The 26,514-nt window shown below is 42.8% G+C and overlaps 1 protein-coding gene across 7 annotated transcripts in view; it reads right to left on the bottom strand.

Moving 5' to 3' along the window:
* Positions 1 to 26,514, bottom strand: part of ASTN2 (astrotactin 2) — an 841,205-nt gene that overhangs the window by 165,161 nt on the left and 649,530 nt on the right. For all 7 annotated transcript variants that reach the window (XM_087419200.1, XM_087419201.1, XM_087419203.1 and 4 more), the window contains one exon: positions 7,179 to 7,444. In XM_087419200.1, the coding sequence (XP_087275326.1) occupies positions 7,179 to 7,444 (266 nt within the window). The remainder of the gene's footprint in view (positions 1 to 7,178; positions 7,445 to 26,514) is intronic.

The raw sequence follows: 26,514 nt of genomic DNA, 5'->3' as shown, positions 1-26,514 counted from the left end.
TCTAGTCATACCTTTCCCTTGACTTAAAAACTGAAGGGCTCCCCACAGCTTACACGGTACCCAAATCCCTCAGCAGAGCATTCAAAGTTGCCCACAACTCAGCCTTCTGGATATCACTTTTCCAGTTTTCTTTCTCCCAAATCTTTCAGACCTGTTGCAAGAGTGACTAATTAAACACATAAGCTGTGGACACAGACATCCTGAGTTTGAATTCTGACCCCACAGGTCACTAGCCGTATGATCTTAGGTAAATCATTTACCTCTCTAAAGCCTCAGGGTTTTGTTTTCTAATTTGTGGAACGGACATAAATCGTGCATACTTCAAATGTGTTGGGGGATAGAGTGAGAGAACATACATTAACACACATAAAGCTCTTTAAAAATGCCAAGCATACAGTTGGCAATCAATAATCATTGGGTTTTATTCTTCTAGTCTATAGATTTGACACATCGTATTTGACATAAATTTCTTTCCCGTTCTTTTCCAGTATACCTTAGTCTAGACCAAGGTTTGTGAAACTTTTTTTGTAAGGGACTGGAGAGTAGACATCGTTGGCTTTGTATCTCCTACTGTCTTCTGTGGCTACTACTCAACTCTGCCATTGTGGCAGGAAAGCAGTCATAGACGATATGTAAACAAATGAGTGTGGCTACGTTTCATAAACTTTATTTATAAAAACAGATGGCAGGCTGGAGTTCATCCATGGGTCATAGTTTTCCAACTCTGACCTAGCCTAGCTTTGGAATCTTACAAATCTGAATTCAAGCTTCTCTGAGCCTCAGTCTCTTCATCTATTAAATAGAAATAATAATAGTTCTTCCCTCATAAGGTGTTGGATGATTAAAGGAGATAAAGCATGTAAAGCCCTTGGCACAGTTTTTGGAATATAATATACATGTGGTAGACGGTATTACCTTCATCATCAACAGACTTGCCTCAAGTGTTCCACTATCTGCCGATATCCACCTTCCCTGCCCCAAGAATCTTTTCCAGATTCTCCCTCCCCTCTCAGAGTTTCTTTCTGCCTCTTTTCTAACACTGTTGGAATGTCTCGTGTATTATTCTAAAATAAATCATGCATTAATGTAGCATATGCAAGTAATTATAGTTACTCATGTTGCTCTTCTGCCTCATCCACTAGACTGTGAGCTCCTTGAAGGCACAATCTATGTCTTATATCCCTCTGTATCATCTTTCCTAGCACAGTATCTGGCACACACTAAGCACCCAACGCAAGACGATGGTGGTGATGGTGCCACAGAGATGGTGATGGCAGTTATGATAATCTTAGTGGTCATGGTGGTGGTGGTAACAATGGCGGGGGGGACTATCTTGGCTGTTAATTTCTTTTCAAAGAGCAGTCATTTGGAATTCTTTTCTCAGTTTGAGCCAAGAATTGTAAATAGAGCAAACAAGTCTTTCTGGCAGAGAGAGAGGAACTTCTGGAAGGTCAGACAACCACAACAAGACCAAAATTATACACAGCTCTTCCTAGAGCAGCATGAAAAGAAAAAAAAAGCTCACATTATTGGAAGTCAGGGGACCTGAGCACTGGAAAAGAATCATCCAGATCTATAGAGTATTTTACAGTCTTCAAAACACTAGAAAATGGTCTCTTAATTTTTCTACATAAGAGCCCTGTGGGGAAAGTCACCATTAACCATTTTACAGATGAGAAAACTGAGTCTCAGAGAGATGAAAGACATTTCTGAGGTCAGAAGCCATGCCTGACTACTTTGAATTCAGACTTGGCTGTGTGACCTTGAGCAAGATTCCTCATCTCTAGGTCTCTGCTTTACTATTTGTGAAATAAAGAGGTTGATCTGTAAAATGAACAAGATGTGATTTTAATGTTCCTCTCTACTCACAAATGCTGTGTCATTGGGATAGAGTACAAGATATATATATCTTTCTTTTCTAAATATTAATTTAAGGGGTAACTGGTAATATCTCTGGATAGGAAATAAATTGCAGGTCACAGGATACCTTTTCCAGCCTCAAAATATTTCCCTTATTTTCAGGGTAGAAGTTAGAACTGATCCTATCACAGCACCTGAGGGGACGGTGGATAAATTTAGCCCATACTTCTCATTGCACAAATAAAGAAATAGAGTGCAAAACAGTAGAAGCCTTCATGTACAATGCCATGTAAGAATCAAGGACAGAACATAGTTCAGATTCCAGGTGTCCCAATTCTCTGGTTCTTCCAAAGAAAACTCCCAATCTCCAAATGGAGAGAGATAGATACTATAACGCCTACTTTAAAAATGAGTAAGAGTAAGGTCATCCAGACAGTCAGTGGCAGAGATGGGATTCAAATCCAGCTGCCTGGCTCTTCACCATGGCACTGTTCTGTCTCCCCCACTTGGAGCCTCCTCTTCTTTTTCACCCAAAGGCTAAATTAAAAGCCATATAAAGTGTTGTACATTAAGCACCAGCTATGCTCAGCCAAGCTCTGTGGCTTTGGGCTGTGAAAGGGTCATTTAACAGGCAGAGGGAAGAGATTTACATATTAATCAAACTCTCCATCATAAAGACTTTTTTCCTGCTTTGCTTGTTCAAAACCACAGCGCAAAGTGTAATGAAGGGCTCTTTTCTAGTTGAGGCAGAAGGCATCATCCTTTCTCATGCATTCATGGCAATGGACCCAAGGAGAGCTCGACCACCAAAGGAGCTGGTGTCCACAGGTCCCCAAGGCTCTCCAGAGCACACCCTGGCCCTGGTCCAGAATCAGAGACCAGAACTGCCTCACAAATCTCAGGCAAGTCACACCTCTCTCTGAGACTCCTGATTGTGCTACACAATGGGACTCAGGGGCTGACTCAGCACCTCAAATAACTCAAGGAGTCAGGGGTTCTCACATAGAAGAATGGTTCCATTCTACTTTGGAAGGTCTACAGGAGAAGGAAATCCTTTTACTCATGTTTAATTCCATCTATGGTATCCCTTACCTACAGAGTATGAGTTCCAGCAATGTCTATAAAGTGAGGAAATGCTCCTACAATTCCTCCATTTGTGATCTGTCCTTTTGGGTTAACCAATGATCTCTCTCATATAAAATACAGATCCTATTCTAAAACACCATGTTTCTAGCACTTTGGGCATCTGCAAAGTTATCAAGTACTACCTAGAAGAGGAGGTGCCAAAGGAAGCATAAACAAAGGAAGGGACCAGTTGAGACTAACATTATTTTTATCATCATCATAGAAAACATTTGTCCATTACATGCTCTGTGCCTGGCACCATGCACAGGGGGTTATCTCATTTGACCCCCATAAGGACCACATTTTACAGATGTGGAAACTTAGGTCTGGAGAGGTCATTCAGCATCACATAGTGAATGGGAGACTGAGGCAGGATTCCAACCCAACCTGAGTGGAGTACAGAGCCTACGTGATCTGATTCCACTTAGACAAAGTCTGCAGAAAACTCAGAAAGAAACTCGCTCAGCCTCTCTGTTTTTTCAAGGAAAACAAGGCCCAGAAAGGAAAAAGGACTCATCCTAGCCTTGCTATGACTCAGTGTCAGAGCCCAGGCCAAGGGCCTTTTGTGTTTCATCCATGTGGCCTCTGCCTCTGGCTGCAGAGAAAGGCCAAGAGATAGAGAAGCCATGGGAGAAAGAGTGATGGGGGTTTGGGGAAGAGGTAGAAAAACAAATGATGGACACAGTGAGAGTGGCTGCGTTATTACACCAGCCTCGCTCAGTGCCATATTCTCCTCCTCCAGGATCATTTCCAGACCTACAGTGGGCCTGCCCTACCCACTCCTACCACAGCCTGGCTCCCTTGGAAATGCCTAACACACCACAGCCCTTGGGCTGCTATGCAACTTTAAAAAGGCCTGTCATTGGGGTTTGGGGAGAGGGAGAAGAAACTGGAGACTCGGAGGAAGCCAGCTCTAGTCAACCATCTCTAATGTTTCTGTGCAGGGATGACTAAAAGGAGAAGAACCTGGAGCTGAGAAGACAGCCCCCGTGCCTGTCTGTTTGCCCTAACTCCTCCATGGCTCCCCACCATCAGGAGCCAAACTCCTCACCACCATAGCCCCCTCAGCTCTGCCTGGCCTGGCCCTGCCGCCTCTCTCCAACATTGCCCGTGGAGCTGCCCCTCAGTCTCGGCCCCTGCCACAGTGGTTCTCACGCAGTTCCTCAGGGAAATGGGCCATACTTGCTCATTCTTCAGGCCTTTGCAGGAGCTGGGCCTTCAACCTGGAATGCTCTCAGGCTCCTCCCCATCCCCCAAACCAGTCCTCCACATTCACTTTATGCACCGGGCCCCCAAGGACTCCGTTTCAGTGTCACTTCCTCAGGGAAGCCTTCCCTGACCCCACAGGGCCCTTGGTCAACCTGCTGGCTTGGACTTCTCTTGGTACTTTGCAGTTTGTCCTTACCGATTTGTGTGATTGTTTCATTAATATCTGTCTTGTCCACAGGTCTGTAAACTCCAAGAAAATGCAGACCATGTCCACTTGTCATATTCTTCACTTCTCAGGGCGTGACACAGTACTTGGCTTATAGTAGGTGCTCAAAAATACTTACTGAATTAATGAAAGACTGACTAGTGCTTCAAGAGCTCCAGATCTCCTGTAAGGAGAACAGTGACATCTAGTGACTGCTTTCACACTCTGGGGCTTCTCTGATAACACACCAGGAATTGGCCTCAGAAAGACCTCGCCAGATTTCCAAAGAAGTGACTATTTTGACAATGCTGAGGGAAGCTGGCATAGAACCCAGACATGGGGGAATCTGAATCCTAAGCAAAGAGGAGAGGAACCACCACTCTTCTTGCCACCACACATTGCCAACAACACATCACAAAAGTCCTGTGACTTAGCTAGTATCCTGCCACATTACAGATGAGGAGAGTGTGGCCCAGAAAGTCACTGGGGCAAGTTCACAGAGCAGTAAAAGGCGATATTTATAGCTTCACTCACCAAGTCCTGAGAGCTCAGCCCTACACAGTCACCCATGGTGCTTTATTCACTCTCACCAATACAATACTGGTCAGAACACCCCTGGAATTCACTGGAAGCTTCAATAGCCTCCACACGGGTCTCCCTGCTTCCACTCTTACATAATTGACTCTCACCCTGAAGCCAGAGGTGTGGAGATATATTCATATTTGGCTTCTTTGCTGTTCATTTGGGGACCTCTGATGCACAGAATTGGATTATCTGTGATGCTTGGTCCATGACTCAAACTCATCATTGCACAATGCATGGTTAGGCTTTATGTATTCATCCAGTTAGTGTTAGTTAGTTAGGTAGTTAGTTTTAATACTTTAATAAACTGCCACTAGTCCACTACCCAAAACACCTGCTAGGAACTTGATACATACATGTAACAAATGCTCCCTTATGCCATCACCCTGCCTCCCTTGACTCAAGATTACCATCATCCTGAATCCTATATTCATCATTTCCTTGATTCCCTTTTTAGGTAGTTTATTGTACCTGTATGTATTCCTAAAAGGTAGTGTATTTGGTGTGTGCATGTAACTGTTTTCACTTAAAATAGGGGAAAGGCTATCATGCTATATAAAATCTATCCTTGGGGCTTATTTTCTTTATTTAATACGATGTTCATTCATTTCATATTAAGTGTCACTATAATTCACTCATTGTGTCTGTTGTCAGGTAGTCCACTGCATGCATCTTCCGTTGTATGCTTATTTAACTGCTGTTCCAGTGATCGTCTTCTGGGTTGTTTCCAGAGGCCTCCAGCCACAAAAATCTAATCCTATCAGCCTCCTGCTGAGCATCTCATTGCCCTCCAGATAGGCTCCAAACTCCATGGCCTAGCTTACAATATCCTATACGATCAGGCTCCTTCTGAGCCCTCTGACCTCATTTCTGCTTTCCCTCCATCTCTTGGTCAGTCATGGGGAATTTCTTTCAGTCTTTGAATAGACCATGTTCTTTCCTACCTCAGGTCATCTACCTGACACTCTCTCCATCTCTTTCTCTCATCCCCTCTCTGTCCTCTATGAAGCCCTACCTGGCCACTTACCACCCTCCAGCATTTACTCAGTCCAACAGATGCTATGGGAAGGGGACACAATCCACAACATCCTATTGGACTTGGTCAGGGGTCCACCAGATTGTCTTCTTTGGAGGCCCAAGGTTGTCTGGGAGTTGCTACAGAGGGAAGAGTGGGAATCAAGTAGAGATGCTTTATCCACCTTCCTCTTCCTAACTGAAGGAGTGGCATCACTATTCCTGGTTTTATAGATTGGGATTCCTAAAAGACTTTATTTGGAAAAAAAACGTTCCACGAACACATTTGCAAACCAGTGAACCAAATCATTTATATGGTCCCCTCAAGCCCTGACGTGCTGTAACTGAAAATGAGAGACACAGAAAGAGGAAAAAGAGGAGATATAATTTCATAATCAAGCATGCAGGCTGTGGTGCAGACCAACTTTAAGCAAATCACTAAACACCTTTGAGATTTTGTCACCTGTAAAGTGGGCATGACATCAGGATGAACCATATGGAAGTGCCATTTTTATAAATAAAAAATGGTCAAATGCCAGCAATTTCATATGAATCAAACCAATATTCATAAATAAATAATAGATCTGAAGGGGAGATTAAATGAGATTATCCAAGTATAGTCCTGAGAATGAGACTGTTAGGTTATTACCAAACCCCTATCTTCTCCAAGACAAACATATAGAATACATTTTCCTGTGTTCATTTGCAGACAAGTATACCCCAATGGCTGAGTTCTAGCCAATGGAAAGGGAGCTGAAATGATATTTGCCACTTTCAGGCTTGGCCCATTTAAACTTCTCACGTGTGATTCTCCATGTTCTTTTTTCTTCCACAGCAACCGTGGAAGCATCAGATTGATGGAGCACAAGATGGAACAGGCTGGGTCTCTGCAGCACTTCTCAGAGTAAAGCCACCCATCAATCAAAAACACTTATTTGGGACTCTGTACAAACAAGAATAACCTCTATTGTATTAAGCCATTGAGATTGAAGGATTCATTGGTTATAGCAGCTATACATGTACTTCAAACATGGTAAGGAATCAATAAATGCTAGTCATCACCATGATGATGATGATGATGATGACGACGATGACAATCCTGATAGACAAAGGGCCCACAAGGGCAGGAGGTAAAAGGGTTGGTACTTAGATTTGACTTAATGGCTGTCTCAGGAGAGCTTACCTCTTTGGTTCCATTGTCTTGGATGAGGGTGTAAAGTGGTACTACACGGTTGATTTCCAACAGCACTGGTGTGGGGCTCAGCTGCTCCTTGCCTGGTCTGCGGCAAAGGTGGCAGGTAGATGGACAGCGGCCTTTCTCCTCACAGCGGATCTCCACGCCTGAGATGAGCTGGTCATCTGAGAGCATCTGGGCTGTCAGCAGACCTGAGAGGTAGGTGATGAAGGGCATGGACTTGAGTTCCTTCTTGCTGCCCAGCTCCGTGGTCTCTGGAGAGGGAGAGATAAATTCAGTAAGATTCAAAAGGTCGGACCCTTGAACCCATAAAGAGTTCGATGTGCTAAGGAGGTGGTATCCATTGGAAAAGAAAAAAGATGATAGCTAGAGTGGTTTGTTCACGATGCCTTGGGAAGAACACTGGCTTGAGGGTTCAGAGACCAGAATGGTCTCTTGTTTTACTATTTACGTTAAAAACCCCCTTGCTTTCCCTAGGCCTCACTTTCTCCATATTTAACATTGTAGGTTGGACTAGAGGATTCTCTAAGGATCTTGCAAGATGTAAATATCAAGGATACTTTTCCCAACAAGAAATTCCTTTCCGTCTACTGTCAATTTACACAAATTCTAACTTTATTTTAAAAACTTGCTCCAATCCTATATTTTCCATAAAGCTCCATGTAATGGGGGAAACACAAGCTTCAGAGTCAAGTCAATATCAGTTTAAATCTCGATTCTGCTTGATAATAGCTATGCAACCATGAGAAAGTCTCAATGTCCAAGAGACTGTAGTGATTAATTCTGTAAAATGGGGTTAATAATACCAACTGAAAGTTATGAGTGGTAAATGAGATAGAAGGAAGTGAATCTGTCTGGAAAAGACACTATTTCCCCTTTCTTTCCATATTCATCTGTTGCCTTATTCAAACTTCATTTCCTGCCTTTTTTTTCATGTGCACACTGAGATCTGATTTACACAGGCTCCATTCCCTGCTATCTCTCTTGATCCATACAATAAGCAATTCCCACTTCTCCACCTTTGCTCACTTGTCCTACTTTTCCCCTCTGCCTCTCCAAATCTTTACCACCCACCAATGCTCCATTCCAATGTGACCCTCTTCAGGAAGTCTTTCCTCTTTGCCTCAGCCCTTCTTCTCTGGATAAGTATTTCTGCCTATAAGACCTTATCTTGTTAAGCTCACTTTCTCATCCCACTTTCTGCTGACCTCTCCAATCATATCATCAGCTCTTGGAGACCAAGGGCCATGTGTCCCACTCCTGTTCCTTCCAACCTTCAGTGCCTAGCATGGTGCTAGGGATGTACTTGAGACTTAATCAAAGAGGTAGATTATAGAAATCTGAGTGGCTAGAATGACATTCACGATCTAGTCTAGAGGCTCCAAAATTCTTCAGAGGAATTCTAGGGATCCCAAAAGCATCTCAGCAGCTACCTGCAGAAGGCAAGATGGAAAATGAGCAGGCAGGACTCTAAACCCACATCTCAGCTTCCAATAGAACAGTTCTACTTGTATCTCTCTCATAGACTGCCCTTCTACTTAAGATTTCATAAGAAGAAAGGGCTCTTTGGCTATATCAAAAGCTTGAACAGCCAAAGCGATTTGCACAACTCAAAGCGTTCCATTTACATCAGACTATGTGAATGGTGTCCTCAAAGTTGTGCAATGCACAAGTGGCAAAACAGGGTGGCCCTGTACTAAGGGGCAAAGCTTGGTCCAGATAGCAGCTTCTTCCAAGCCTGGTGAAGTCAAGGCAAGCTCCTGCCTTGGTGGAAACAGGGTCCCTGGGCACCGAGGCCTCAGAGAAAAAGGAGGTTATCTCCTGTTCTTGCTCTCAGCTTGCAGTGACATGCAGCTGATCTGGAAATGGGCTTGCCAATTAGAAATACAAATAAATGCAGCCTTCATTCATTACTCTCTGGGCCTTAGGGCCTGGGATCTGGGCTCCACCTTTTCTGTCTGGCTGTCAGCAAATGCTTATAAGCATCAGATCAAAGGCTCCAGGGGAGGAAGACAAGGCGAATTCCAGCTAACCAGTCCTTCAGAGGGATTAAAGAAGGGTAGTTACTAAGATAAACAAAACAAAGCTGTGAAGACGGCATCTCAGCAGCTGGGGAGACTGGGACAGTCTTGTACACAGACACGTTGAAAGACAAAGATGATGATGACCTTTGGAAGTGTATGCTAGAAGGACAGTTTTGGAGAAGGGTGACTTCAAACTTGGGAGAGATAACCATTCAGGCGGGAAGGTCAGGGGAGTCAGAGCTGTGAGGACATTAGGGAGCAGTTAGCCCACACTCTGTAAATTATGGTCCATAGGTCAAATCTGGCCCTCTGCCTTTTTTTTTGTAAATAAAGTTTTATTGGAACATAGCCACCCTTATCCATTTATGTAAAGTTATGGCTATAATGGCAGAATTGAGCAGTTGCAACAAAAGCTCCATGGCCCACAAAGCCTAAAATATTTACCATCTGATCCTTTATAGAAAAAGTTCAGAAACCTCTGCTCTAGCCTTAGGTTACAGATGGGGAAACTGAATCTCATAAAGAGGGTCCACCTATAGCTACACAAAAATGTGTGGAAAAAAAGCAGAAACTTTGGAATCAATTAGACCATTAATATACTTGGATTGTGAATCTCCAAGGAAAAAAAATAGAGTGAGGCATCTTTTCTCCATAGAATATCTTTCAAAAACTATTGAAAAAGCATACCTTTGAAAACTACAACCCTCCCACTTTAAACAAGGGGAAATTGTGTCCCAAAGAAGGAAAATGACTTTCCAAGGTCACATGATGAGTTAGTAATCCTTTCAGCAGATGACCCCAGTCTTTTGTTAACCGATTCATCACTTAAAGTACAGTTTTTTTCTCATATTTTAAAATGCAAATGGCCTGCCCCTCCTAGCACCTTGCCATATGCACATAATTTAATTGGGAAAGACTGTAATGTGGTGCTGGGAGTAAAAATTCCCTTGATCAAACAGTCATAGCCATCGGGTTAAAGATATAACTATCCATTTAACAACAAAACAAGCTATACATCTTTGCTAGTCTGCTTTTCCCAGTAAATCTTTTTTGCAATCTATCAGTCCAACAAGTAGGGTTAAAAGACCGTACGCCAGGCTGAAAATGGCCCTGCAGTAGCAGCATAGAATTGACAGTTGAACTTAAGGGCTGGTTTTGCTAAAGGAGGGCACTTGGGTATCATCTGGCCCAATCCCTTCACTTAACAAGTGAGGAACCTGAGACCTAAATAGAGAAAGGGATTTACCTCTAAGTCCCATGCACATTTATTAACAATGATCCTTTTCGTAAAGATTGTGTCATGTCTAAGTTATGATCCAGATGAGAGTTACAACAGGGAAGACCATTAGCCATTCCATTAATTATTCCTCTGTAGACATTATGATTGTGAAAGCTAATTGCTTCTGATCCAACATCGCTGTGCAGCTAAAGTCATCTTTTCAAAAGGCAACTCTTCCTTGGCACTTCACTGCTCTTAGGATAAAGACGAAAATCCTTAACATGGCACATAGGTAATATGGGATCTAGACAATCTGTCTGCCTCTCCAGTCTGATCTCGTATGCTGTTCCTCCTAATTCTCTTACTTTCAGCTCCACTGGCTTTTAAGTTCCTTGCACACACCCTGTGCCTTTCTCTCAGTCTTGGCACATGCTCTTCTCTCTGCACTCCCTATCCCACCCCTAGCCCCTGCCTCCTCCTGGCTAACTAACATTCATCCTTCAGATCTCAGTTCAAATGCCAGTTCCTCAGAAAAGCCTTCCTTGAACTCCATCCCCACGTCACCAACTTATATTAGGGTTTCATATTAAGGATCCTTATAGCATCCTGTTCTATGTATCACCTGTGAATGTCTCTAGACTATAGGTTCCATGAGAGCAAAGTATTCATTTTTCTGATTCCCATATCCACTTTACATAGCACTTGGAACACAGTAGGCTTTCAATAATATTTTCAATAAATATTTGTTGAATAAATATTAATATGCTATGATCACTGTGCTATCTTATCAAAGCACTGATGAGTCTAAGAGCCAAGATTTATGAATTTCAAGATTGACAATTAATTGATGGCTTGTAATCAAGTGACAGCCTCTTCCCAAAGTAAAATTAGCTCTCTCGGTGGAAAGGTTAACAGATGAATAGCTGATCAATGTGCCAGTTCTGACCTCCTCTAGGTTTTCACACAGGCCCTTGCCATTGAGGGGATGGGAGAGTTCAGTTAAAACAGGCTGTCTTTAACAGGCCAAGGATAAAGAGCATTTTTGAAGAGACTTATCCTCTGTTCACATTTCCCATCTCTCTGAACAATGTTTCCAAAATAGGATCATGTCTGGTTTCAAGCCCAATTCAGTTGCAATGACACTACAACCCATTCATTTGAGAACCTGCCAAATGAACTCTCTTTTTTCTCCTCCCAAATTCCTGCTGGGTATTATTTTGTTGCCACCAAAAAAAAAAAAAAAAAAAGGCTCCGTTGAAGTGACAACTCCTTGTTGGGAGGGCAGCCAGGGCTTTTCGGCAGGAGGTGATGGCACCGTTTGCCCTCATCCAGAAAACAAAACAAAAGCATCAGACTAAGGGCTTCTGGGAGAGCCAAAGCTGCGCGAATGTTTGTTCAATATTCAGCCACAGCACAGGGCGCTGCCTCCGAGTCAGACGGGCTTGCTTTGGCAATAGACTTGCACTTGAAGCATTTAAAGGCTCCACAGGGACCAGAGGGGCTCAAATTAGAAACGTCAAGGGTTGGGAAGAGAGGGTGAGACTTTTATATCATAAAGAATAGCCTTTAATACAGCAATGGCCTCCCAGGAATTGCTGAAATGGGATCATTTCTTAGGCGGAGTTACTGTCTCCCGTTGGGAGAAAGCAATTGCTCTGAGGCCTGACTCAAGGACCCACACAAATATCCTTAACAAAGGGAAGGTAGCCAGCCGAAATACCATCGGCCAGCACTGCACTTCTGTGTTGTGCAATCTGGACTTCTCAGCCTAACCAGTCAAAACCCAGCATCGTCAGTGCGCCCTTCCTAAATAACAGGGCCAACCTAAACGAGTTCTTGTGAGGATTAAATAAGGTGCCTGGCAAAGCTTCAGCACTCAGTCAACATTAGTTGTTATTGTTGTTGCTGTGGTTGTTATTAATTATTGTGGCTGTTGTTGTAAGAGGATGTTAAAATCGAAATTTCTGTTGAGACACCAAGATAGAACAGAAGTGAAATCCCAAAGCCAGGGGCCTATAGGCAGAATTTACAAAGGAAATGAATCCTAACTAGTTTCATAACTCTAGAAGTCTCAGCCGGAACAAGGGAATAAAACAAGGTCAGAGAGTAGACAGGAAGGATTTAGGAAAAATTTGCTTTGGAGAGAGTTATTATCTAATGTTTAACGTCCCCAGCACCCCAGGTGGGACACGTGGAGCACGCTAGCTTCTAATCCTGAGTTTTGTGAGCAGGGGCCTCAAGAGTGCCTCTTGGAGAACTTGCTATGTGTTCTTGGCAACCGGGAAGATAGGGACTGGGGTCTGACTCCTCCTGGACAAGCTCTAGTGGACTGTGGCAGCAGAACAGAAGGGGCTGCACAGGGATTAGCCCAAAATCCCAGAGGTTGCCAGTGTGAAAAATGCTTGAGTATTTCTCCTGGACCGGACGTGGGTCACATAAGAGAAAGAGCCGGCCTGGAACTGTCTTGAGTCCTCCTCTAGAGGAATTACAACAGAAGTTGAGGGGTCCCCCACAATGACAGTCTCTATGAGGTGAGCAGCCGGAGAAACAGAAGGGGGGGGGATCAGCAGCAGCCAGCCAAAGAGAAACCGCATCCCTCCAGGTCTTGGGAGAAGCCACTAGCAACGAGGACTGTGGAAAAGCCCCTGAAAAAGCCTACAAGAGAAAGCGGGGCTTTAAGAACCTGTCAGGACCAGAGAATGCACAGCCAGGCACCAGGGTACCAGGGCAAGTATGGCCTTCCTAATCCTTACCTCTCCTCCCTCCTTCTGCTTTGACAGCAGAGGGAAAGGAAGAAGTGCCAAAGTAGAGAAACAGAAAGCAGGCCAAGCTGGCCCACCTCCTAATGCCCCCACCGGGCAGGGCAAGAAGGTTTGATGGGCCAAATTTAAAGATTTGATTAAAATCTTGGACTGGACATCCTAACTCCTGATTTGAAACTGTGTTAGCAGCTTAAAATGTCTATAGCACTGTCTGTTCCATAAAAGTGATGACGGATTTGATGTGGCCTGCTAAGATTTTCATCTAGGAGCAGAGGAAGATTATCTCAGTGAGTGCATTAAAAAGAGTATGGGAACCAACTCACATATATACTTTTGAACATACATATATTCATAAACTATATTTTGATTATTCTCAATTGGTACTATCAACTAAACCATTTACATCATCATCATTATACTGCTTATCACATTTTCAACTTTAGTTAACATGCTAGTTAAATTAATATCTGTCTCCCCGACTAAACTATGAGCTCCATATGAGCAAGGACTATGGCCAGTTTCAATGACCAATTGTATCCCCAGCACAGAGTTCACTGTCTGATGCAGTGTAGACTGTTTGCAGGTAAATATCTAAACAAATGAATAGATGAATGTGTGATCTGATCCCTTTTTCCTTTAATCCCTTCTATTCGTGTAATGCTTATCAGATTTCAAACCCACTATCTCAATTTATCACCATAGATCCAAAGGCAGATGGTCTTAACCTTACTTTATTTGCCTAAGGCCACACAGCAAACAAGTAGTCTAGCTTTTTGTATCCGGTTCTACTGCTCCTTCCATTGTGCATATTTCCTCTCTGAAAATTTTTCAGCACTAATTCTCACTCCTGCATGAGTCATCTCTGTTGCAAACACTCGGGCCTTCCCTGTTCCTGCTACCCCAGACAACAACCCTGCTACCCCCAGCTCCCTACCCTTTCCATGGATCTCATAGGTAAAAGGTAATTTAAAGGTCACTTGGTCAGAAATCCCATTTAATGTTTTATTCAGCACCAAATCATCCTTCAACTTCTTTTTGGACACTTCTTTTTTATTTATTTATTTTTTTGTGAGGAAGATTAGCCCTGAGCTAACATCTGTTGCCAATCCGCCTCTTCCTGCTGAGGAAGATTGGCCCTGGGCTAACATTTGTGCCCATCTTCCTCTACTTTATATGGGACGCCTCCTCAGCATAGCTTGACAAGCGGTGTATCAGTCCACGCCTGGGATCCGAACCTGCGAATCTCGGGCCACAGAGGCGGAGCGTGTGAACTTAACCTCTATGACACTGGGCCAGCCCCTGGACATTTCTAATGATGCAGAACTCACCACATTTTCAGGCCTCCAGTTCCATTATGCAACAGCACTGTTAAACCTAGATGGCTTCCCATCCAGGAGCTGCATTTCTCATCCCAAGCATCAGACCCAGAGTTATGCACTTTATGCTATTTGGATGCCCTTTCTGAAGTATTCAAGCCTGCCCCCTACCTGGGGGTCATGCTAAGATTAACCAACTAACTAGGTGGGTGAACTCTCCATCCCAGGAACTCTGGGGCATTCTTGCGTCGCTTCTGATAAGGTATATATGTCTGAGTGAGTGTGTGCGTGTGTGTGTGTGTGTGCACATATTTGAGGAATAGAATGGGAAGCAATACTGGAGACTCTAAAAAGAAGACAGGTCTACAAAACTGCCAAATCCTAGGACAACTGACCTTCTGATCTAAACTAATTTGCAGCTTCTTCCCTAAATACACAAGTAAAAAGCCCAATCACAGAGGGGAAGCTATAGCACAGTGACTTGCTTGTGATTGAATTCCAGCTCTTCCATTTCCAGCTGGGTGACCTCAGACAAGTTGCTTAACCTCTCTGAGGCTCAGTTTTCTCATCTGTAAAATGTCGATAATGTGAGTGCCTGAATCTTGGAATATTTGGAGGATCAATGAGAAACAGAACCCAAGGAGGAACTTACAAATTTTAACATGTCAAGAGCATCACCAGAGGTCAATGGTTCCAGCCGTTGGCTTTCACCTCAGCATTATTCAATTCTTGTGCACGTCTGAATCCATAAATCTTCCCTTGTCACCTGCTGGGACTTTGGCCACACTGTCAGGAATTTCTCCTTAAACTAGCTGCTTCCTACCTAGTGGAACACAGTAGACAAGGGTAGAACTGAATGCTTAAGTCCAGAGCTATTGAGTCAGACTACCCGATTCAGACCCTGGGCAAGTCACTTCACCTCCCCAACCTCAGTTTCCTCGTTTGTACTGTGGGGATACTAATTCCTCATTGAACTACTCAGAGCATCAAATAAGAGACGCAGCCCTAGCTGGTTTACGCCTATGATCTCACATAGCCCTTACTATCATGCTATAAAGTAGGGGTTGTTGCCCCCTTTTACAGATGAGGAAACTGAGGCTCAGAGTGACATCGTATAACCTACAAGAGGATACAGTACTCCTTTCAAGGGAAAGCAGTTAAAGCTCTGAGGAAGGTCACACCGTCAGTAGGGCAGGGAGAGGGAGCCCTGGATACTGCCCAGTCGCCCAGTAGTGGCTGATGTCTTTTGTTTGTTGGTAAATTGGAATTCTTTTAATAGATATTTTTTAAAAGTACTAAAATACCCATGTAGTCCTGCTGTGTTATGTGCCCCAAAGAAAGTAAGGGGCAGAATGAAGAATCCCCGTGCAGCTCAGTGGGCCTCCCCACAGACTAAGGCATGCTCAGGCCCCCACCCCACACTCTCGACTTGGATCCCTCTTACTGTTCAGGGAGCAGTGAGCTTTGAAGTGTATCCTTTTCTCCGGCCTTTGAGACAAGGTGGGCTGTGGCCAGTAATGGGAGGTCGAAACAAAGGCCGTGTGTGATCTCCTGCTGCCCTCTAGTGACTGCTTAAGATGATTGCTCTTGGGAAAAACAGTTCTTCCATGCCAAAGAATGATTACTGTGTGTAGAGCAACTTGCTAGGCACTGAGGGCAGCTGGGAAGACAGTCAAGGCTTGGCTATAATACAAAGAAGCCTGGCATCATGCCTATGCCAGGTTCTGAACAAGCATTTGCTCAGAAGGCCTATTCAGTGACAGGTTTGCAGCTAGGCACTGGCAGGGGTAGGGGAGTAGTGGTGGTGAAGTTATAAACAATGATTTGTTCCAATCCTAGTGGTACTCAAGGGTCGAGAAGTAATTGAGTGTATCAGCTAGGAAGGAAAAGCCAAAAAAGGAAAGAGAGGGGAGAGACTGGAGACAAGACAGGGAAGAGATCATCGATGGAGCAGGATCTTGAAGGAAACAGGAAGAGATGAACTCCCAGGTAGCAGTGGAAAGGATGCGGTCTGAATATCAGACAGATCTGGGTTTCAATTGGAGTTTGGTCAAAACTAAGCATTCACCCAGGGCCTCTGTGTACAGTTATGCAAGTTGTGTACTGCACGACGGTGACAAGGCGAGAGGACGAGTGGGGACTGAGTCCACCCTCAGCTCCACTCGCCAGGCCTGTGCCCGTGGGATCGAATCCACGTGAAGGAGCGCCATTGCCGCATTCATACAAAAGGTGACCTATGGGCTAGCTGAGGCCCTGCATGTGACCATGGACAAGCTATTTCCTTTCTCAGAGCCTCTGCTTTTTTATGTATAAAATAAGGCTAATATCACAGACAAAACAAAGTTGTTAGAATTTAAGATAATGTATGCCCGTGCCGCTCAAGAGATTTTAGTTCTTACTGTTACTAGTAGTATTATCATAACAAGTTGTTTTATTTTTAAGACGTGGTGGAGTAAGCGTTTGAAAAAGGGAGAGGGTAGGGGCCAGCCCAGTGGTGTAGTGGTTAAGTTCACACGCTCCACTTCAGCGGCCCAGGGTTCTCAGGTTCGGATCCCCGGTGTGGACCTACACGCCACTCATCAAGCCGTGCTGTGGCAGCATCCTATATAGAAAATGGAGGAAGATTGGCATGGATGTTAGCTCAGGGACAATCTTCCTGACCAAAAAAAAAAAAAAGAAAGAAAGAACAAGGGAGAGGGTAGAAATAAAATTCACATTTCCTGAGCTTCTATGCTACTCTTTGCCAAGGACAAGACAGTGTGGATCTCGCTGAATCCTCACAACAGTGCTTTGGACTAGGAATATTACAATTTTTACAACCATATTTTCCAACTGAGGAAGCAGAGGTTCTGAGAGGTGTCAGACTGCAGCTAAAGACCACTAGGCATTCAGGGTCTGAGTCCAAGGCCCCTCTTCTGTCCAATGGAGCACAGAAGCACCATGCATAGGAGGCCCGTCTTCTCCTCCCTGGGATCCCATTCCTCCTCTTCCTTAAGAACTCTGCTCAAATCGTACCCCCTCAAGGAAGGATTCCAAGATTAATTCCTCCTCAATTTCTTCCTCCTCCTTCCAGTAGCTTCTTAGGCTAGGAGTCAAGGAGGAAATGCCCACAAGGACTCATTCCTGGACAGGGCTTAGGGAACTGGAGGCTTCTGAGATGCCAACGATCTGCTTTAGATGAAGACTTCCAGATTATCCTGCTTGGACATGACCTTGAGGCAGCAGAGCAGGCCAACAAGACATACCAGACCACCCTAGGCTTGTGGGAGGTTGCCAGGTTCAAACACTGAGGAGGGTGTGAACCTGGGGTAGGACTGCTGGAGGCTTCGGTGTGAAGAACCATCAGAACACAAACTGGCACCCTCTGATCGCTTTCCTAGGGGGCTCACAGTCTTTGCTTTCACACTTCTAAGTCTTTATTTTCATCAAAATCTTAAACAATACTCAGGTTAAAAGATCACCTTTAAACAAGATGACAGGCAAAACTTTGGAAAACATGTTCAAGGTGAGTTACTTCTCATATTAGCTCCCCTCTTCCCTGTAGCTGTGCTGGTAGGGACAGGAAGAGGGATTAATGAACCCATCCATCAATAAATAAAATAAAAATACAGGGCTGAAACCCCTCAGGGATTCCCTGTCTTATCGTTGAGGAAATCAGCAAAATTAATACTAATAATAGCTACAATTTTACAGGCACATATTCCAGGCCAAATGTTCTTCTACTTGCTTTGCAGACATTATCTCATGTGGTCTGTATAAATCTTAACAACAAAGAGAGACAGGTTTCATTATCGGTTTTTAAAGATGAGGAAATGGAAGCTCGCAGAGGTGAAATCAGGGGCCAGGGAGAACTGGACTTCCACTCTGACCTGTCTTACCTAAGCACTTTTCCATTCTCTTTAGCTGCCTCCATTCTGCCATATTGCTGGAGATTCAGGTCTAGGCTTGTTATAAATTCTGGAAATTGAATGTGCACTGCATCTTCTGCCCATTGCATCATAATGATTAGCAAATAAAACCCTTAAAATAGAATCAATGGACAATCAATAGGGAATTGGTGGAAAAACTATCGTGCATCCACAGAATGGAGTCTTAAAAAGGAATTAGGACAATCTTTATATGTGATTTGGAATAATCACAAATATATTTTATTGGGGCCGGCCCGGTGGCGCAAGCGGTTAAGTGCGCGCGCTCTGCTGCGGCGGCCCGGGGTTCGCTGGTTCGGATCCCCGGGCGCGCACCAACGCACTGCTTGGCAAGCCATGCTGTGGCGGCGTCCCATATAAAGTGGAGGAAGATGGGCACAGATGTTAGCCCAGGGCCGTCTTCCTCAGCAAAAAAAAGAGGAGGATTGGCAGATGTTAGCACAGGGCTGATCTCCTCACAAAAAAAAAAAAACAAAAAAAACCAAATATATTTTATTAAATGGAAAAAACAAAGTGCAGAACAGTGTTTATGGTGCTTTCTTTTGTGTAAGAAAAGAGTATAAATATATAGATATACATATTATATAAATATATATGAGATTTATATATATAATACATATTATATCTATATACAGATTATACAGAGAGATAAGCAGATATAATTTTTCACTAAAAAACACTGAATCAACTAAAAAGCTAAGAAAATGATTACCCATGCGGCAGCAAGGGAACAGGGTCAAGGGGACAAGGATAGAAGCCAGAGTTTTTTGAGTGTATCAAAAATCTATACAAATTATATGCAAACTAATAAAAAAAATCTAGCCATGTATCAATTTGCAGGCATAACCACACAGAGAAAATAATTACATCAAGTGGCTTTAAAATGCAGCATTTTGATTTTACATGCTTAGTGAGAAATATTGCAAATAAAAAATGATCTGCAAACATATCTTAAACTAGATGTAACGATTTATTGCTAGTTTTGATACTGGCATTGCTATTTGGAAACTATTATGTGTATATTGTGGGCTACAGCAAACAAGCCATTGCATTACTGTCATTAGGAACCAAGGTTATCAACATAAGAGGTGCCCAATCCAGAAATAAAGTCAAACAAGTTGAAAAAAATTCTGTATGCTGAAATTTCAACTGTAAATCATATAAACTTATGATTTGTTTTTCTCTTTTAAAAAATAAACATGCCATAGCTCTGTCCACTGAAAAGGCCTAGAAGTAATGGCAACCTAATAGCAATGAATAACCTTAACGCCCAGACTCTTCTTTTTAAATACCATTTCCCACTAAAAGGAACAAAAGACTCTTGGAAAGATTCCTTATTCCAAGTCTGGAGTAGGTATGGTACAAACCAAGCCTGGGGTATCTTGCTATGCCAAAAAGAAAGATAGCTGCCAAAGACTAATGTGGTCATTCCAAAAGGACATAGAAGCCAATTTAGAGGGGCTCACACTGGCCTAACATTGAACAAATGGAACACCAAAGTGAATAATGACTGTGATTGAAATAGATCAAATAAATAAATTTCCTGTAATTCATAATGTTCCTTAAACCAATGTTCCTCACCACTGGGGATGGCTAGGAAACTAGCTCATTAGTCTGAAAATTGATAGAAGAATCAAGTATTAGTCAAGCTTTTATCATATGAACTGGATTTCAGGGTAACCACATTTTCCTTTATGGAAATAGTGCAAGTACTGAAGGCAGGAAGAATGACAGAATTAGAAAATTACCATTTTGCAATCTCTGATAAAATAATAGATCTAGACAGCTATCATCAATGGATTCTAAAACATTAGGAGAAAAGCTAATGGGGAAATTTCTAATCGATGGATCAGACTTCTAGCATTTGACCTGCTGATCAACCTTAACAATCACTAAAAGTTGTAAATCAGACATTAAATGCCTTTAATATGACACCCCAGGAAGCACACGGCACAGCCAGTGTATTTCAGCTGGAGCTCCTTGGGCCCATGGATAGAATTCAAGGGTCTGTGAACTTGTATAGGGAAAAAATACTTCTTTATTTTCAGTATCCTCTAAATGCAATTTAGCATTTCCTTAAATTATGAGTGCAGGCAACAAACAATAGTAGTGTAGCACCTCCTATGACTTTGACACAAATTCACATATATTTATATCACATTACTGTTGTTACAAATATTTCTAAATATTTATGTTCAAACTACTTAGAAACTACGATAGCTACTAGATTCTCCACTAGATCTTATCATTAATAAAGGAACACACATAATACTACATTACAAATTTGTTTTTTTTAATATTTTTATAACTATCTCCTGATATAATTTATTTCTTGTGTAGTCTCCAAGTATTTAATTTTATGCATTTAAAAACATTATTCTGGGGCCCGCCCAGTGGTGCAGTGGTTAAGTTCACACACATTGCTTTGGCGGCCTGGGCTTCTCAGCTTTGGATCCCGGGCATTGACCTATGCACTGTTCATCAAGCCAGGCTGTGGCAGGCATCCCACATTTAAAGTAGAGGAAGATGGGCATGGATGTTAGCCCATGGTCAACCTTCCTCAACAAAAAGAGGAGGACTGGGAACAGATGTTAGCTCAGGGCTCATCTTTCTCACACAAAAAAAAACAAAAAACAAAATGAAACAAAACAAAAACAACACATTATTCTGATAAGGGAGTCTATAGTCTTCATCATTCTACAAAAGGGGTCCATAGGCCAAAAAAAAGTGATGAATCCCTAAGAGAGAGGAACAAGTTTAAAAAACACCAAGAAGAAGCAATTGGCTAAATCTGAAAAGTGGAAAATTCTAAAGAACAAGTGAGTCAATGTCTTCAACCAATAATGATACAGGCAAAATTACAGGTATAGCTATTACAGATTAAAAGAGACCTAATACAGCGGGTAGACATTTTGATCCTTATTTAAACATACCTACTATAAAAAAGATATTTTGAAGCAATTAAGGAAATTTAAATATGAACTGCTAGATGTGATAATGATGTTCAGATGTGTTAAAAAATAATTATCTGTTAGAGATACATACTGAGCTATTTATAGGAGGAAAGATAGGATATCTGAGATTTGCTTTAAAAGGCTCCAGAAACAAAAAAAAACCAATTGAGGGTGAGGAACAGCCGAAGCAAATTTGGCAAAATATTGACAACAATTACTGCAGGGTGATGGGCACACAGGGATTCACTATGCCATTTTCTCTCCTTGTATGTGCACTTTTCTCAATAAAACACTGAGAAAAGAGGGCTGCCAGAAGAATTATACAAAATCAGTAAAGGCAATCATTGTTGGGAAGTAGAATGAGGAGGGATTTTCCACATCTATATTATGTACTTTTTTTTTTTTTTTTTTTGTGAGGAGGACCAGCCCTGAGCTAATATCCAATGCCAATCCTCCTCTTTTTTGTTGAGGAAGACTGGCCATGGGCTAAACATCCATGCCCATCTTCCTCTACTTTATATGGGATGCTGCCACAGCATGGCTTAACAAGCGGTGCGTCGGTGCGTGCCCGGGATCTGAACCAGCTAACCCTGGGCCGCCGCAACAGAGCACGCGCACTTAACCGCTTGCGCCACTGGGCCGGCCCCTGTACTGTTTTGATGCTTTCTTTTAAATGCATTTTCATATGTATTATGTTTAAAACAAAAATAAATAGCAATAAAATTTTCCTACTTTTAGAAAAATAAATTAGAATAATAGATACCATTCACATAAGAAGAATATGTGGGGTAGAGTTTGGGGGGTTTGGGGAAAGGAGACTGTCTCTTGGTCTGCTGCCACCCAGTCTTACAGATACAAATTGATGGAGAGAGTAATGGCAGCCACCATGAAGAGAAAGCTGGCTGAAATCCTGGAGCCAAGAGGACAGGAAATTTGGACTGGGCTTGAGATGTGGGGTTTAGCAGAAATAAGGCCCATGGGAAAATTTCCAGCAGCTCTCATTTAGCATTGAGTTGAGTTGAAGTTGACGACACTGCCCAGGGAACGTTCTCTGGGCAAGCCTTCAATGTACCAACATTTATCAAGCATCTCCTCAACCAGTGTTTGATTACTGTTGACTGTTGACCATTCACACTAGTTCAAACCACTGCAAACTGGGTCTGGCCAATGCACATAAATATGTATGATATTAAAATAAAGCTTCAAAATTCTGAACCAGCTGTTTTCACATCAAGGAAATGAAACAAAAAGAAAAAGAAATCTCCCTCAACAAGCACATTTATGTAGTCTTATTTGTGATGGTTAAATGTTCAAACATGGGCTTGTCAATTTGACAAACTCTTATGTAGACGGTTTGACAACCATGAAGGCCAAAAAAAAAGTGATTTTAAATATTTTCCTATATTAAGTAAATAAAATGTAAAAACTTATATTTATCAGAAAAACACTTGTTGGGTACCCAGCATGATCATAAATATGTATGAACAGTTTAAAAAGGAACTTTGTAAATGTTTATATTTATACAAATATAACCAATATAATGGTGATATTAAGGTGGTGGAGAAAGTTGACTCTTTTTAAATGTTCTTTTATGCTGTAAATTTAAACTGAATTCAAGCACCTATTGAGCACTCACCCTGTACCAGTTGTAGGCTAGACTGAGAAACACAGGGATTGAGTATGGCATATGGAGATGAGTCAGAGTTTCAGCAGAAAGCAGACTAATGACAGACAGACAGATAGATGGATAGACAAATAGAATAAGAGAGGGAGGGAGGGAGAAAGGGGGAGAGGGGAAGGGGGGGAGTAGGAGGAAGGGAGGGAGTCTCTAAAATGGTCTGCAATGATCTCACCTCCTGATACGCACTGCCTATTAACAACCTCTTCCATTTGAGTAACTTCCTTCTAACGAACAGAATATGGCAACATTGAGGGGATGTCACTTCTGTGATTAGGTTACAAAAGCTGTGACTTCTGTCTTGCTCGAAGACTCTCTTTTGCTGGCTTTGATGAAACAAGCTGTCATGGAGTGGCTCATGTGGCAAGGAGCTCAGGGCAATCTCCAGCCAAAAGCCAGCAAGGAACTGAGGCCCTTAGCCCAACAAGCCTTAGAGAACCAAAACCTGGGGCCAGCCCTGTGGCATAGTGGTTAACTCTGGCACACTCTGCTTCGGCAGCCCAGGTTCTCGGGTTTGGATCCCGGGTGCAGACCTACACCACTTGTCAGCCATGCTGTGGTGGTGACCCACATATAAAACAGAGGAAGATGGGCACAGATGTCAGCTCAGGGCTAATCGTCTTCAGGAAAGAAAAAAAAAAGAGGAAGATTGGCAACAGATGTTAGCTCAGGGCAACTCTTCCTCAGGAATGAATGAATGAATGAATGAACAAATAAATGATGTTATATATAAAAAAAAGAACTGAAACCTGTCAACAACGACATAAGTGATCTTAGAAATCAATCCTTCCCCAAACCTTCAGATGAGACCCCAGCCCTGGCCAATAACTTGACTGCAGCCTTGTGAGAGACCATGAAGCAGAGGACCCAGCTAAGCTGTGCTTAGATTCCTGACTCACAGAAACTATGAGATAAGAAATGAGTGTTGTTTTAAAACATGAAGTTTGGGGATCATTTATTGCCCAATGATAGGTAAGTAATACAGATAGATATAGTTTTATATTATTTCATGATAATTCTAGCAATTCTAAACCTCTAGACTCAGACAAATTTGGCTAGGATGTATTAGAGTTTAACTGCTTACATTTTCTCCCCCACATTTTATAAGCAAGAAATTCCTCTTCCTTCTCAGAATTAAGTTGCTAATAAGAGAAGAAAAGGAGAATATTTTGTAGAGAATAGCAATAATAACAATAATAATAATGACTACAGTAGCTAACATTCATAGAGCACTTATTCTTTACCAGGCAGTGCTCTAAAAGCTTTAGGTTTATTAAGTCATCTAACGTTCACAACATTCCAATGTGGTAGATAAGTACTATTACTCCCATTTTGCAGAGGTGCAAGTTAAGTACAGAGAGGCTAAGTAAGTTGTCCAAGGTTACAGAGCTTGTCAGCTGCAATAAGTTACCAAGCATTCCGTCAAATCATCTTCTAATCTATTCCCCCAAATAACCTTCCAGGTGGGTAGAACTGGGTGGGTAGAACTGGGATCCTCCAAAGTCCTTGCTCTTTCTACTACATAGTGGTGGACTTAATAAACAACCTTATTTACAATAATAATAAATGCAATACAATGAACATTACTACACGTTAGGCAACATCCTAATCTGTAAATGCTTAACATCCAGTATCTCATTTTCTCCCAACAATCCTGTGAATTAGCTATTGTTATCCCCATTTTAAAGAGAGGTTAAATTAGAGATCTTCTTTGTAAATAGAGAAAACAATACTTAGCCCATAGGGTGATGTTATTGGTTGAAGGTTGAATTGTGTCCCCTAAAAAGATATGTTGAAATCCTAACGGCCAGTATATCAGAATATGACTTTATTTGGAAATAACGGCATTGTGGATGTAATTTGTTAAGATGAGGTCACACTGGAGTTTTAATTAGGCATGAAAGAGGTCATATTTAATCTAATCCGACTGGTGTTCTTATAAGAAGACAGAGACACACACAGAGAGGAGAATGCCACATGGAGACGGAGCTACACAGGGAGAAATGACCACAAGAAGATGGAGGCAGAGACTGGAATTATGCTACCACAAGCCAAGGAACGCCTGGGGCCACCAGAAGCTGGAAGAGGCGGGGAAGGATCCTCCCTCAGAGACTTCAGAGAAAGCATGGCCCCTCTGACACCTTGATTGCAGATTTCTAGCCTCCAGAACTGTGAGAAAATAAATTTCTCTTGTTTTGAGCCACCTAGTTTGCGATACTTTGTTATGAAAAGGCTAGGAAACTGATATAGGTGGTTTAAGTGGTAAATGGTAACTGTGGTTTTCAGCAAACAGGGTGCTAACTCCCTACCTGGTCTGAGAAGAGGGTATAAGTGAGGTCTTAAACTATTTCACAGCAACTCTCCCATCTGCCCCCACCTACAACACAGGGGCTGGTAGAAGTACCCAGGCCCCTGTCCAGAGAAGTTCCTTGCCATTCTGGTAAAACAGGCCACTCTGAGTCTCCAACATGGCAGAAACCCAGGGCAGAGGGCAATTCCTGCTTTTCTCTGGCAATGCCGCTCAGACCAGCTCATCTGGGTGTCTTTGCCTTAACAGGATCATGCTCTGTGGTCTTGACGACAGCCATGATTTGCCCCATATTCCTTGACTTCCTAAGCATCATCATCTCTCCTTCTCTCTTTTGAGTCTTACAAACAAGCCTTACTCAATAAAATAGAAAGATAGCTGGTGTCATAAAATGTGGATGAGTCTTTGGATAGTGGTTCAGTGTGTCATAGGCCTGACTGGTCTGGGTTTGTACCCCAGCCCTACCACTTCCCAGGAGGTGACCGTATGCAAGGTACTTAGTCTTGCTGAGCCTCAGTTGCCTCTTCTGCAAGATGCAGCTACTGATATCTACCTGAGTCATTGTTAAGGGGATTAATTGTGACGTGTGACAATATCTATGAAGTGCCTGGTATACTGCTGGTGTTCAAAAAATGGTCCGCTCTTTCCCAACTGACCCCACTGAGTCATTCTGCAGCTAGAATAACTCAAGGTCAGACAGGGATATGATTTGCCTAAGGTCACATTTCTAAGTCTGACTCAGCAACTCTTATGTGCTGGGCACTAAGCTAATAGATGTGATGACAAACAGGCACTGTCCCTCAGTCCACTAGTGAAGACTGCAGGGAAGTGGATAATTAAAGCCCAACCTGGTATGTGCTTTGCGAGAAGTCATCAAATTACAAGTCCTGGTACTTGCTGAGCATGCAGCAAGCACCTCGGAGTTCCCAGAAGCTCAGGAATGTGGGAGAAGCACGCACTTCTCTTCCCCTGGCCCTGCAAGGTTCTGTTTGCATCCACGGGCTGCCAATTTTGAGCAAAACCTGCCCCCAGGGCCCATGAGTCCCTGACTGGGCCCCCTCTTCAGCCCACTCCTGACTCAATCTATTCCTGGCCTGTCTGGTCAAACCCTAGCTGGCCCTGGACTGCAAGTATATC

The sequence above is a fragment of the Ceratotherium simum genome, chromosome 29 (assembly GCF_057802395.1).
Source record: "Ceratotherium simum simum isolate JZ-2026a chromosome 29, ASM5780239v1, whole genome shotgun sequence".
NCBI classification, from domain to species: Eukaryota; Metazoa; Chordata; class Mammalia; order Perissodactyla; family Rhinocerotidae; genus Ceratotherium; species Ceratotherium simum.
The sequence above is the reverse complement of the archived record's forward strand: the minus strand, read 5'-3'. Positions and strand labels throughout refer to the sequence as shown.